This window comes from Mobula hypostoma, chromosome 12 (genome assembly GCF_963921235.1).
Source record: "Mobula hypostoma chromosome 12, sMobHyp1.1, whole genome shotgun sequence".
NCBI lineage: Eukaryota > Metazoa > Chordata > Chondrichthyes > Myliobatiformes > Myliobatidae > Mobula > Mobula hypostoma.
Genome location: NC_086108.1, coordinates 47,786,012 through 47,800,432, shown reverse-complemented (window position 1 = coordinate 47,800,432; position 14,421 = coordinate 47,786,012). Strand labels below are relative to the sequence as shown.

The 14,421-nt window shown below is 41.9% G+C and overlaps 1 protein-coding gene across 3 annotated transcripts in view; it reads right to left on the bottom strand.

The window, feature by feature from the left end:
* Nucleotides 1–5,186: 5,186 nt before the first annotated feature.
* swt1 (SWT1 RNA endoribonuclease homolog) overlaps nucleotides 5,187–14,421 on the bottom strand; it is a 162,094-nt gene continuing 152,859 nt past the window's right edge. For all 3 annotated transcript variants that reach the window (XM_063064017.1, XM_063064016.1, XM_063064019.1), the window contains one exon: nucleotides 5,187–5,925. In XM_063064017.1, the coding sequence (XP_062920087.1) occupies nucleotides 5,820–5,925 (106 nt within the window). In that variant the 3' untranslated portion in view covers nucleotides 5,187–5,819. The remainder of the gene's footprint in view (nucleotides 5,926–14,421) is intronic.

Here is a 14,421-nt window from a genome sequence, read left to right as displayed (position 1 = left end):
CATCTTGAATGATGAGCAACTGAAACTTCTTGACCAACCTCCCCTGTGAGACCTCGTCAAAGGCCTTGCTAAAGTCCATGTAGACAATATCCACTGCCTTGCCTTCATCAGCTTTCCTGATAACTTCCTCAAAATATTATAAGATTGGTTAGATATGGCCTACCATACACGAAGTCATGCAGACTATCCCTAATCAGTCCACGTTTATCCAAATAGGTTTATCCAGTCCCTTAGAATACCTTACAATAACTTTCCCACTATTAATGTCGAGCTCACTGGCCTATAATTTCCTGGTTTACTGTTAGAGCCTTTCTCAAACAGCGGAACAACATTAGCTATCATCCAATCCTCAGGTATCTCACCTGTCGCTAAGAATGATTTAAATATCTCTGCTCGGGGCCCTGAAATTTCTGCATGCCTCCCACAGGGTCCAAGGGAACACCTTGTCATGCCCTGGGGATTTATCCACCCTAATTTGCCTCGACAAGAAACATTCGATCAACACTATCCTATCTAGTTCTTTTACAGTATGGGTATCCCAGTCAATATGTTAAAAGTTAAAATCACCTACTATAACAACCTTATGTTTCTTATCTTTCAGCAGTTTGCGATCTCTCCATAAATTTGTTCCTCTAAATCCCATGAACTGTTGGGTAGTCTGTAATATAGCCCCATTAACGTGGCCACACCTTTCTGAATCCTCAATTGCACTCATAACGCCTCACTAGACGAGCTTTTCGGTCTGCCCTGACTGAGCATTACCCTGACTAGTAATACCATCCCTCCCTCTGTCACGTCTAAAACAACGGAACCTCGGAATACTGAGCTGCCAATCCTGCCCCTGCAACCAAGTCTCACGAAGGGCTACAATATCATAATTCCATGTGTTGATCCATGCCCCGAGTTCATCTGCTTTTCCTACGATAAAATGGAATATACGCAGCTCAGGAAATTAGTCGCACTAAGCTTAACCTTTTGATTCCTGACATTGTCTTGAGTTCACAACAACATGTCCCAACAACTTCTCCACTATCTCTTCTGGCACTCTGGTTCTCATCCCCCTGAAACTCTAGTTTAACCCCCTCCCCCCACCACCATGCAGCACTAGCAAATCTTCCCGCTGGCATATTTGTCTTCCTCCAGTTCAGGTGCAAACCGTCTCTTCTGTACATGTCCCACCTTCCCTGGAAGAGAGCCCAGTGATCCAAAAATGTGATGCCCTCCCTCCTACACCACTCCTTAGCCAAGTGTTTAAACTGTACGATCTTCCTTTTTCTAGCCTCACTAGCAAATGACACTGCTAGCAATTCTGAGATCATAACCCTGGCCCTGTCCTTTAACTTAGCACCTAAGTCCCCAAACCCATCACTCATTCTCCCTATGTCATTGGTACCTACATGGACTACAAACTCTGGCTGTTCACTCTCCCTCTTAAGAATGCTGAGGACTTAATCAGATATCTCAGACCCTAGCACCTGCGAGGCAACATACATTCTGGAAATCTCGTTGTCATCCACAGAACCTCCTTTCTGTTCCTGTATTGCCACAGTTTGCCTCTTCTCTCTCTCCACCTCCCCTGCGCCCCCCCCCCCCGCCACTTCCCTTCTGAGTCACTGAGCCAGACACAGCACAGTGCCAGAGATCTGACTGCTGTGACTTTCCTCTGCTAGGCCATCCCCCCCCCCCAACAGTATTTAAAGTGATATATCTATTGTTGAGGAGGATGGCCACAGGGGTACAATCCATTTCCCTTTCCTGACTGTCACCCAGTCTCCTATGTCTTGCACCTTAGGAGTAACTACCTCTCTATATGTCCTATCTATCAGATCCTCGGCCTCCTGAATGATCTACAGTTCATCCAGTTCCAGCTCCAACTCCTTAACACGGAGTGTTAGAAGCTGCAGCTGGGTGCACTTAGTTGGGTAGTTATTACCCAATAACACCCAATAGTTTGGTAGAAAACGGGTATACTTTGGTCCACCTCCTGACACCCCAGATTCTGTCCATCATCTGTAAGCTGGAATTCATTCTAGCTCCTGCATTGTCCAAAAACTAAAGATTATTGGCACTTTTTGAAAGTGTTCACACCAGTCAGTGTAATCTGTACTATCACTGCCACAATTTAGCCAGCTTTGACAGCATCTGCTATCACACAGCTGCACCTCCATCTAGTAAGATAATGGCAACAGTTTCAGATTCCCTCCAAGACACACACCAGTCTGACTATATTAACATTCCTTCATCATCGATGTAGGCATACTGTCACTAGAAGAATTGCTGAAGGATGATGAGCATTAAATTCCACTGGGAAATGAAAAATACCTCATTATATCACAATTCCTATTATCTTTGTTGATTATCTCACCACAATTTTAGAATAAAAGAGGCCAACTTATTGCACATCGATTACTCCCTAAAAACACTTATCAGCTCTGTGCATACCCTTTGTGTGCATCATCCACACATATCTGGGAAGGTTTGCTATGCTAGTTTTTCCCCAGTGGCTGAAATGTGCCTGGGAGAAAATTACTGAAAGCTGGGGAGGTGTGGGGGTGTTTCTGATAATAAATCAATACCATCTGAATGGGAACATCTGTTGGGTATTTCCCATGGCCTTACCATTAGCAGCATATTACACAAACATTTAATCTAATCTTAACTGCCACATTAGGGTATGCAGTCCCCTTCTACCAGATAATTTTCTTTGTTCCACCTATTCCCTACCCCTACTTTCTCTACAGTCTGAATTAACTTGTTTCCTCTCCAAATTGTGGTGAAAAGGTCTCTATCTCTTATCTGTTTCTCTGTCTGACTTTGTGAGTACTTCCTGCAATTTTCCTTGTGACACATGTTTCGTGCCATCAATAATTAAGTGGATGAGTTCTCCATTCCTATATCTAACAGGAGTCTCCTGGGATGGGGTGTGAAAAACCTGTTGTAACATTCGAATTTTATCAAGCACAGAAGGTCATTTTAAATACCAAAATTCAAAGCAATTCTAGGTGGTACCATGGGCTTATTTTCAACTGCTTCATCTATGACATTTTCTTTAAAGATGTCTGAACTGAAAATGTTTGCTGATTGTTGCAGAGTTCGATCCCATTTGCAAAACATCAAATGAAGTAGCCCATGGCTGCATCCGCAAGATATGGAAAACATTCAGCTCAGGCTTAAGTTACAATATCAATAATATTTCTGTAACTCAAGAATCAGGCAAAAACTATTTCTGTGGAGCACAGTTCTAACCACCATACCTTGATAATCAATTACCTTACCAGGCACAATAATTTGGGGCCACTATTCAATAGAGTCCTGAATGTCACATTATTAAAGCAACTACCCTAATCAGAGCCGGATATCCACACAGATCCAGGCTAACAATGACAAATAGAGTATTAATGAGGGAATTGTAGTTGATGCAGTACACAAGGACTTCTAAAAAGTGTCTGATAAACTGCTACAGCTTTTAAAAAAATATTTCTAGTTACCAAAGGCCCTTCAACTGTTTAAACTACACTGGGTGTCAGAGCAATGACATTCCCCATGCCCCCTCCACCCATTTATTTCTCTGTATCCCACTGTCTGACACTACTTCCTCCATCCTCAAATTCTCCTGCCAACCCTCTAGGTTAGGATTACAATGTCCAATAAACTCAATAACTGCACATCTTTGGGATGTGGGAGGAAAACCACCCAAGAATGTGCAGGCTCTTTCCAATGATACCAAAGGTCAGGATCGAATATGGGTCATGGGAGTCATGAAGCAGCTGCACTACCTGCAGTATAACACTGCCACTGCCATAATAGGCTTGTCACAAGACTGATACTCATGAAAATGGAAGCAACACATACCAAAGTTGCTGGTGAACGCAGCAGGCCAGACAGCATTTCTAGGAAAATTGCTTGAATTTCCAGCATCTGCAGAATTCCTCGTGTTTACCTCATGAAAATGGGTTATAGCAGCATGGATAGGAAGTTCACTACCTAATAGGACATCTAACTGTCATGAAAGGTCATTTCTTGGATTGTGTGTACAGTGGTCAATACTGTATGACTGTTTTTTATTTAAAAAATAACACTGAATTTCAGTGAAGGGGACACAATTTCCAACTATATAGCTGATATAAAGTTGAAGGTGAGTAAATGGTGTGAAGAATTGCACCAGATTCAAGCAAGGTCTGGGCAGAATGGTGGGTACTTAGCAGATAAAAATTAATGCTGAGACAGGATAAATGTTCTATTTTTATATTCTGGACAATCTGAAAAGAGAGGTTTATTAGATTATGATAGACAAAGTTTTAATAGCTGGTACCTTTTTCCCAGGATTGAAATGTCTGATACTAGAGGGCACACATTAATGTCAGAGGGGTGAAATTCAAAGGAAATGCACAGGGCACGGTTTAAAAAATACATACAAAGAGAATGGTGTGTGCCTAGAATGCACTGCCAGGGGTGGTAGTGGATGCAGAAACGATGGAAGCATTTAAGGAAGCTCTTAGATAGGCATGTGAATACGTAGAGATTGAGGATTTACTGACCATTTGCAGGAGTAAATAATTAGGTGTCATTGGCTTGATCAGGTCAGTACAATATCATGGGCCAAAGGGCTTGTTCTTGTGCTGTATTATTGTATGTTCCATGTGGCAATTATAAAATGAGTACAAGAATAGAGATTCAGGAGTGTATTTAGCATACATATGAAAATAAAAGCTGCAAGTCTATGGGAAGAGGGACGTTAGTTTGCTTTGACCTGCCACCAGAACAAACCCGATGTGCCACATGTTCCCCATCCTGCGAACCACCCTGTGCGATCTGGAAACAAACACCAATTATTTTATTATTGGGTTAAAACTGAATGCATGAAAAAAACACCCAAGGCAAACAATATTGGTTGAGTCAGGAGTAGGACATTTGGTGATGCTGTTGGTGGTGGGATGGAGGAAGGCGGGAATGGAAAACTTCAGTTTTCCACAATGGGCCATATTAACACAAAGTAATTAGATACAGCTGTTCAATGTTTTTGAACCATAAACTCTCATCCCATGCAGCTGTCAAGATGATTCTTCCAAACAGGACATTAAAGATTTTATGTTAATCAGTGATGGCTTACTCGCTGTCTTCTGCACTGTGTATGTTTCCATTTAGAAATTCACTAAAATTTTCCAATTTCATTTTATTACCAACTTTGCCATGACTGAAAAAAAAGACAACTCATCAGTTTGTCATATATTTGGACACAGCAATTTAAAACACAGTATTGCAAATCCATTGACAAGAAAATTACTAGAGTTTGAATGTTCATTTTTACTTGAAACTAAGCCATCATAATTTGCATTTATGGAAAATAAAAATAAAATTTGATCTTTTCTATATACAGCTAAATATAACTCCCAATAACAAATACCACCAGGAAGAGATCTGTGGATGAATAATTTGGCTAAGTAACTTTGAATTCCCTGGAAGTTTTGTTGGCAATTCAATGTTGAAAGCCCTTCAGATTTCTTTTCTGAGGCCTCTTTAGATGTGAAATTACATTTTCCAGAACCAAAGCAAATCAGGATAATGCTCAAAAATTACATTCAGTTCTCCACTCCACACTGTAATGTTCGAGAAAATGCTCTTTTGTTAACTTTATTGAATGGTATTAAATGTGGTACAACTTGTTTTCTTTATTTAAATTTTACCTCAACAAAATCATCTACATTTTTACCTCTGATACAGAGAATTTATTGATCTCACAACAGATGAGCATTAGTAAAAAATTACTGAACTACATCCAGTTTGTGGAAAAAATATTTGTGTATAATCAGTGAGCGATTTTAAATTAAGCCTCTGTTTCTGGCTTCAAGACACACTGCTGCATTGCATTGCTCCAAACTGTAGGTTAACTCAGCCAGTTGGCTATATCCAACAGTCAGCTTCTTCCTGAAAAGGAAAATAACAAATTAATCTCTTTAACGAGAGTTACTTGCTGGAAACTTCTCACATCCTGTCAACATGCTGCATGTGGTGGAAAATATGTTTTCAGCCTTTTTAAAACATCATTGTTAATAGAATTTCATATAATTTCAAAGCAGCATTATTTAATATAATTTTATTAATACAATTAGAGGTAGTAATAGAAGATGAACTTAATAAATATTTGTATCAATCTTCACGGCGGAAGACACTAGCAATATGCCAGAAATTAGAGTGTGTCAGGGGCAGAAGTGAGTGTAGCTGCTATTACTAAGGAGAAGGTGCTTGGGCAAGCTGAAAGGTCTGAAGGGAGATAAGTCACCTGGACCAGATGGACTACACCCCAGGGCTCTGAAAGAGTTTACTGAAGAGATTGTGAAGGTATTAGTAATTATCTTTCAAGAATCACTAGATTCTGGAATGGTTCCCGAGTACTGGAAAATTGTAAATGTCACTTTACTCTTTAAGAAGGGAGGGAGGCAGAAGAAAGAGAATTACAGGTTTAGCTGGGAAGACAATGGAGTCCATTATTAAGGTTTAGGTTTCAGGGACTTGGAGGCACATGATAAAATAGGCCAAAATCAGCATGGCTTACTTAAGGAGAAATCTTATCTGACAATTCTTTTGGAAAAGTTCACTGATGACACATCAGTGGCTGGCCTCGTCGACAGAGAGGAGGCGAGCAGCTGGTAGAATGGCATGAGCACAACAACTTGAGTCTCAATGTGGGCAAGACCAAAGAGATGATTGTGGACATTACAAAGGTTCAGGCTGATCTCTCCTCATTGCACATACACGACTCCTCCATGGAGAGAGTTTGGAGCACCAAGTTTCTGGGAGTACACGTATTGGATGATCTGACCTGACCTCATCCTTCAACCCCACCTCTTGTCTAGAGAGCACAGCAGCGTCTCCACTTCCTGAGAAGATTTGAGGTGAGTGAGGCTCCCCCACACCTCATTTCAACTAATTTTTACAACAGCATCTTCAAGAGTGTCCTGACTAGCTGCATCACCGTCTGGTACGGGATTGCAAGGACTGAGAGGATCATCGGAGCCTCACTTTCCACCCACCAGAGATATTTATCAGGACTGCTGCATATACAGGGCATTTAGCATTGTCAATGATCCTTCCCATCTGTCCAACAATCTCTTTGAACTGCCCCTCACCACCATCAGGCAGGAGATACCACAGCTTTAGGACAAGAACTGTTAGGATGCTTCTACCCCCAGACCATAAGACTACAGATCTCCCTGCCATCATGTACGAATCTCGTCATACACTCCCATCACATATGAAGCACCAGTAACATTATACTGTTTACTTTTTAAACTTGTGAAACTCCCTCTCGCAGGCTCCATACATTCAGGGAGTATACGACTTTGATCCCGCCAAACCCATGAGGCTGGGATGTCTCGCCCACCCAAACCCCGGTTTGTATGAATGCTGTGTGATTTACTGCCACCCCTGCAATCGCCCGTCGGCAAGAAATAACAGATCGTACACGGCATAAAATTATAAAGAAAATATATTTATGAACATTAACTTAACCCAAAAGTTATTAAAGGAAAAAAAGGGCCCATTATAATTAAATAGTCAACACAAAATACTTTGCAGATGCTGGGGTCAAAGCAACACTCACAACACCCTGGAGGAACTCAGCAGGTTGGGCAGCATCCGTGGAAACGATCAGTCAACGTTTCCACAGATGCTAACTGATCTGCTGACTTCCTCCAGCCTGTTGTGAGCATAATTAAATAGTTAACTGTGCATACAAGTTGGAGCTAATCCTGAACTTGTCTAACTTGCGTGCTGGACTCTTGGTCTTCGTGGAAGCACAAACCACCTTCTGAATGTTGCTCGAAATCCATCACAAACAAATGGATCTCCCATGGGAGTACTGGTCCTTCCTTCTTGAAGCCATTCATCTGCACAAAGCACCTTGTGCAACAGGAAAGGTATCCTCAGCCATCTTCCCTCCTGTCTTCTCCCAGCTTCTGCCAAAATGCCCCATCCACCCAGCTTTCTCTAGACCCTTCTCCCAATTCTACCATCCTGATTGGTTGACACCACATTCCTAAGTTGAACAATGAGCCTCTTGTCTCAGTTCAAACCCAAACAAGCTGAAAGCGGAACAGACTGCTTTTGCAGAACTGCTAAAATGAAATACCTACAACACAGCAGTAAAAATCTTAACCAGGGCATTACACTTGTATCATCTATGCACCTTATTATTTGTTAATTTATTTGTAATATTACTTTATGTGTAGTGTGTGTGTGAGTTATACGTACTGTGTTGTGCACCTTGGTCCGGAGGAAAGTTGCTTCATCTGGCAGTATACGTGTGTACAGTTGAATAACAACAAACTAAACTTCAGCTTGATAGGAGGAGGGGCAGGTCGTGTTGAGGAAGCAGGGAGTTTGAAGAAGAGCTTAGACAGACTGGGAGAATGGGCAAAGTGGTAGATGGAATATAGTGTAGGGAAGTGTATGGTCATGTACTGCTCCACACTCTGCAAAGGCCTTGCCAACAAGACCACACTGCTGCGCTCTTGCCGAGATACTTGCAGATTTGACTCCAACTGTTTTACAGTCACCTTTTATTGCCACCTACAGCCTTCTGCCAGTAGCCAATGAAAGAGCACATTTCCGAGCAGGAGGTTAGGCAAAAGCAGATGAAAAATGAAATTGTACATTTAATACATTACAAATTACAAAGAATGGGCCATTTGACTCCCTATGCCTGCTCCAACATGCAAGATAATCGTGGCTAACCTTCTGCCTCGGTGCAGCTTTCCTGCATCCCAATTCCCTTAATAACTAAAAAAAAAATCCATTTCCATCTTGAATACAATCAGCAACTTGGGTGGAAAATTCCAATGATTCACTAACCACTACATGAATTCTAATCCAACTCCCATATTTTCAGGCTTTGACCTCTGGTTCTCGGCACCCTAGCTAAGAAAATCATCAGTTGAGCATCTATGCTGTCAAGCCCCCTAAGAATTTTGTACATTGAGATGACCTCTCACTCTTCTAAACTGTTGACAATACAGACCCAGCCTATTTAACTTCTTCCCATACAATAAAACTGCCAATCCAGGCATCAGCCTTAGCTGCAGTCTCTCTACTCCATGTTTCAAGTAGGGAGATCTTACATGAAGAAATATATGCCAGCTGTGATCTCACCACGGCTTTATTTTTGTGAAAAATGACATTCTTTGTATTCAATTCCTGTCGCAAAAATGGCCAATATACCCTTTGTTGTCACTAATACTTACTGTACTTGCATGTAAACTTTCAGTGAGAAAGTCAGAGGAGCATGCTGCTGAGGATACTCAGGTCCCTTTCATCTCTTAAAAATACACTGCCCTCCTGTTTTGTTTCTACTACAGTAGCTAACACTGTAGTAGAAACAACATATTATATTCCATCTGTCATGTCTTGCCCATTCTTTGAACTTGCCTTTGTCCTACTTAATGGAGCATGATCTGATCATTCCTTCTTGCAAAATTGCTTAAGCTATACCAGGTTAGCTGGGGAGCGGCAGTAGACAGTAAACTTGAGGTCTTGCCAGAGATATTCGATCTGATTAAAGTCTGGACCCTGACTGGGCCACTCAAGGACATCAATTTTCTTCACCTGAAGCCACTCCATGGTTGATCTGGCAGTGTTCTTTGGGTCTTTGTCCTGCTGAAAGATGAACTTCCTCCCCAGTTTAAGCTTTCTGGCAGAGGCTAGCAGGTTTTTTATTCAGGATCTCTCTACATATATCAGCATTCATCTTCCTATTAATCCTGACCAGATTTCCAGTCCCTGCTGCTGAAAAGCATCCCCACAGCATAATGCTACCTCCACCCTGCTTTACAGTAAACATGGTGTTACCTGGTTGATGTGCAGTATTAGATTACCACCACATGTACTGCTTAGAGCTAAGGCAAAAAAGTTTTGCTCCTTAGCCTCATCCAACCACAAGACCTTCTTCCACATCGTTACAGTATCTTCTAAGTGTCACTTTTCAAAGTCCTTTCGGTCAAGGGTATGCTTTTTTTTTGCCCAGGACTTCTTCCTTGCTACTCTTCCATGAATATACTTTTTGTTCAAGGCCTTAAAAATTGTGTTGCCATGAACATCACCTGCAGTTGCAGCCACTGACTTCTGAAGCCCAGAGTGATTGTTATCATCACAGTAGTTTCTCTTACAAGTGCCATTCTTCTCCGGAAACTACATTTAGAGGGGCAGCCTGACCTAGGCAGTGTGGGTGTGGTTTCATGTGTTTTCCACTTTGTCACGATGGATTGCATTGAGTTCTGAGGCATGTTCAGTGCGTTTGAAATGGTCTTGTACCCTTCCCCAGATCTATGCCTCTCTATTACCATTTTCCCGACTTGTCTTGAATATTCCCTGGTTTTCACTTTGGGTTTGGTCTGTTGAAAATCCACCACACTGGACCTTACAAAGAGAGGGGTATTTATTAGGTCATCCTCCAATTTTGGTTTTTAATTTTTATTAAATTGTTGCCAAGTTCTGAAATTTTTCTTTTGATTTGACATGACGCACAATGTTTTGCAGATTATGTCAAAAAATCCTAATTCATTATATTTTAAATTTTAAAAATGAAACAGTAAAATGTGAAAACAGTTGTGTGGGCTGAATACTTATTGAACTTCTGGGTCACCAGCTTCATATTCCCACTTAACCATTATCTTTCTTCAATTAAAATTTAGACCTGAAATAATTCTCACTGTTCCTCTTTGTAGTGTCCATTTACAATGGACTTTACACCTCAATACACATCCACTTCTCTACTCAGGGAAGTGAAGAACTAAATAAAGGCCAGATCAATGAGGAACAGTAAATATAAAAGTTCCTCATTGATCAGTTTAGATAATCAAAACTAGGTAATCTTGATTAACATTACAAAGTACATGGTATCAATGGGATATACATTTCTTGCAAGCTCTCCAACTCACCATCGACTATCAAACTCCCAATAAAATTCAAAGCAGTTTACCAACTTGGTCTGAAAATCACCACAGAGACTATGGGTCAATATTCACTTCTATATTCCTGTTGTGCTTTGTGGTTATTTGTAAAAATAGTTGGAAAAGAAACAGTAAAAATTATTTAATGGTGTGAGTCAGGTAGCAGCTGTGATTGCTTCCCACTTGAGTCAACAGCAGATATGGCAATGGAGTTGAGAGAGGGCCAGTGAGTTTTATTTTGATTTTATACCTTAGTGGCAGAATGGTGCAAAGAAAAATATACTTATGGGCATCTTTCAAATTAATATTTTTCTAATGAATTAGAAAAATATTTTAATGATTTCTTTTTGCTGGAAAATTAATCTATAGTTTGAAATTATTGTTATGCTTTAAAAGAAATATTGTTATTTCATAACGTAGTGCTTCAAGTTAAGAAAATACATCCAAATCAAAATAATGGTACTATGTTTAAGACAGACCTGAAGTTAATGCAGTAAGAATGGCTTCAAAGACAGTGATTTATTCTGTGTGTGTGAGACATGGGAATCCAGGGAGACCACCAGCCTCCTGGATAACCACATCTGCACCAGGTGCACCGAGCTAAAGCTCCTTAGAGAATATGTTAAGGAACTGGAGCTGCAGTTCAATGAACTTTGACTCACACAGGGGACTGAGGAAGTGTTAGATACGAGCTATAGGGAGGTAGTCACTCCTAGGCTGCATGAGGCAGGTAACTGGGTGGACTGTCAGGAGGAGAAAGGGAAATGGACAGCCAATGCAGAGTACCCCTATGGCCATTCACCTCAATAATAAGTAGACCGCTTTGGATACTGTTGAGGGGGACAGGCAGCTTCAGTGACTGGGTCTCTGACACTAGTGGACAGAAGAGAAGAGAGGTGAAGAGGACTACAGCAGTGATAGGAGATGTCATAGTTCATAGTCGTAGTCATACTTTATTGATCCCGGGGAAAATTGGTTTTTGTTACAGTTGCACCATAAATAATAAATAGTAATAGAACCATAAATAGTTAAATAGTAATATGTAAATTATGCCAGTAAATTATGAAATAAGTCCAGGACCAGCCTATCGGCACAGGGTGTCTGACCCTCCAAGGGAGGAGTTGTAAAGTTTGATGGCCACAGGCAGGAATGACTTCCTATGACGCTCTGTGCTGCATCTCGGAGGAATGAGTCTCTGGCTGAATGTACTCCTGTGCCCACCCAGTACATTATGTAGTGGATGGGAGACATTGACCAAGATGGCATGCAATTTAGACAGCATCCTCTTTTCAGACACCACCGTGAGAGAGTCCAGATCCATCCCTACAACTTCACTGGCCTTACGAATGAGTTTGTTGATTCTGTTGGTGTCTACTATCCTCAGCCTGCTGCCCCAGCACACAACAGCAAACATGATAGCACTGACCACCACAGACTCGTAGAACATCCTCAGCATTGTCCGGCAGATGTTAAAGGACCTCAGTCTCCTCAGGAAATAGAGACGGCTCTGATCCTTCTTGTAGATAGCCTCAGTGTTCTTTGACCAGTCCAGTTTATTGTCAATTCATATCCCCAGGTATTTGTAATCCTCCACCATGTCCACACTGACCCCCTGGATGGAAACAGGGGTCACTGGTACCTTAGCTCTCCTCAGGTCTACCACCAACTCCGTAGTCTTTTTCACATTAAGCTACAGATAATTCTGCTCACACCATGTGACAAAGTTTCCTACCGTAGCCCTGTACTCAACCTCATCTCCCTTGCTGATGCATCCAACTATGGCATAGTCATCCGAAAACTTCTGAAGATGACAAGACTCTGTGCAGTAGTTGAAGTCCAAGGTGTAAATGGTGAAGAGAAAGGAAGACAAGACAGTCCCCTGTGGAGCCCCAGTGCTGCTGATCACTCCTTTGGACACACAGTGTTGCAAGCACACGTACTGTGGTCTGCCAGTCAGGTAATCAAGAATCCATGATACCAGGGAAGCATCCACCTGCATCGCTGTCAGCTTCTCCCCCAGCAGAGCAGGGCAGATGGTGTTGAACGCACTAGAGAAGTCAAAAAACATGACCCTCACAGTGCTCGCTGGCTTGTCCAGATGGGCGTAGTTAGAGGAATAGAGACAAGATTCTGCAGATGAGATAGAGACACCTGGATGGTGTGTTGCCTCCCAGGTGCCAGGGTCAGAGATGTCTCAGATCAGGTCCATGGCATTCTAAAGGGGGAGGGTGAGCAGCAAGAAATCTTGGTATATATTAGCACCAATGAGATCAGTAGGAAAAAAGTGAGGGGGTCCTGAAGAAAGATTTTAGGGAGCTAGGTAGAAAGGTGAAAAGCAGAACCTCCAGGGTAGTAATCTCTGGATTGCTGCCTGTGCCATGTGCCAGTGAGGATAAGAATAGGATGATGTGTGTAGGAAGAGTGAGGAGGTCCTGAAAGGTGAGTTTAGGGAGTTAGGCGCCAAGTTAAAGGACAGGACCTCCAGGATAGCAATCTCAGGATTGCTACCAGTGCCACGTGCAGGCGGGTTTAGAAATAGTAAGAGAGCACAGATCAACACGTGGCTGAAGATATGGTGCAGTAGGGAGGGCTTCAGATTTATAGTTTTCCAGGGAATGTGGGACCTGGTCCGGTGGGACGGTTTACATCTGAACTGGAGGGGGACAAATATTCTTGCAGGTAGGTTTGCTAGACAGGCCCCAGTGGATTTAAACTAGATACAAGGGGGGAGGGGAACCAGAGTGTAGGAACAGATGTAGGGGAGAAAGAAGAAAAAGAAAATAGTAAAGTTGTTTGCACCGTTAGTGATAAACAGAGAGTAAGAGCTGGAAAATTTCTTAAATGCATTTATTTTAATGCTAGGAGCATTATAAGAAAGATGGATGAGCTTAAAGCATGGATTGATACCTGGAAGTATGATGTGGTAGCTATTAGTGAAACATGGTTACAGGAGGGGAGTGATTGGCAACTAAATATTCCTGGATTTAATTGCTTCAGGTATGATAGAACCGGAGGGACAAGAGGGGGAGGTGTTGCATTGCTTGTCAGAGAAAATATTACAGCTGTGCTCTGGCAGGATAGATTAGAGGGCTCGTCTAGGGAGGCAATTTGGGTGGAATTGAGGAATGGGAAAGGTGTAGTAACACCTATGGGCGTGTATTATAGACCACCAAATGGGGAGTGAGAAGTGGAGGAGCAAATTTCTAATGAGATAGCAGATATTTGTAGTAAGCACAAGATTGTGATTGTGGGAGATTTTAATTTTTCACACATAGACTGGGGAGCCCATACTGTAAAAGGGCCGGATGGTTTGGAGTTTGTAAAATGTGTGCAGGATAGTTTTTTGCAGCAATGCATAGAGGTACCAACTAGAGAAGGGACAGTGTTGGATCTTCTGTTAGGGAATGAAATAGGTCAGGTGACGGAGGTTTGTGTTGGGGAGCATTTCGGGTCCAGTGATCACAATGCCATTAGTTTC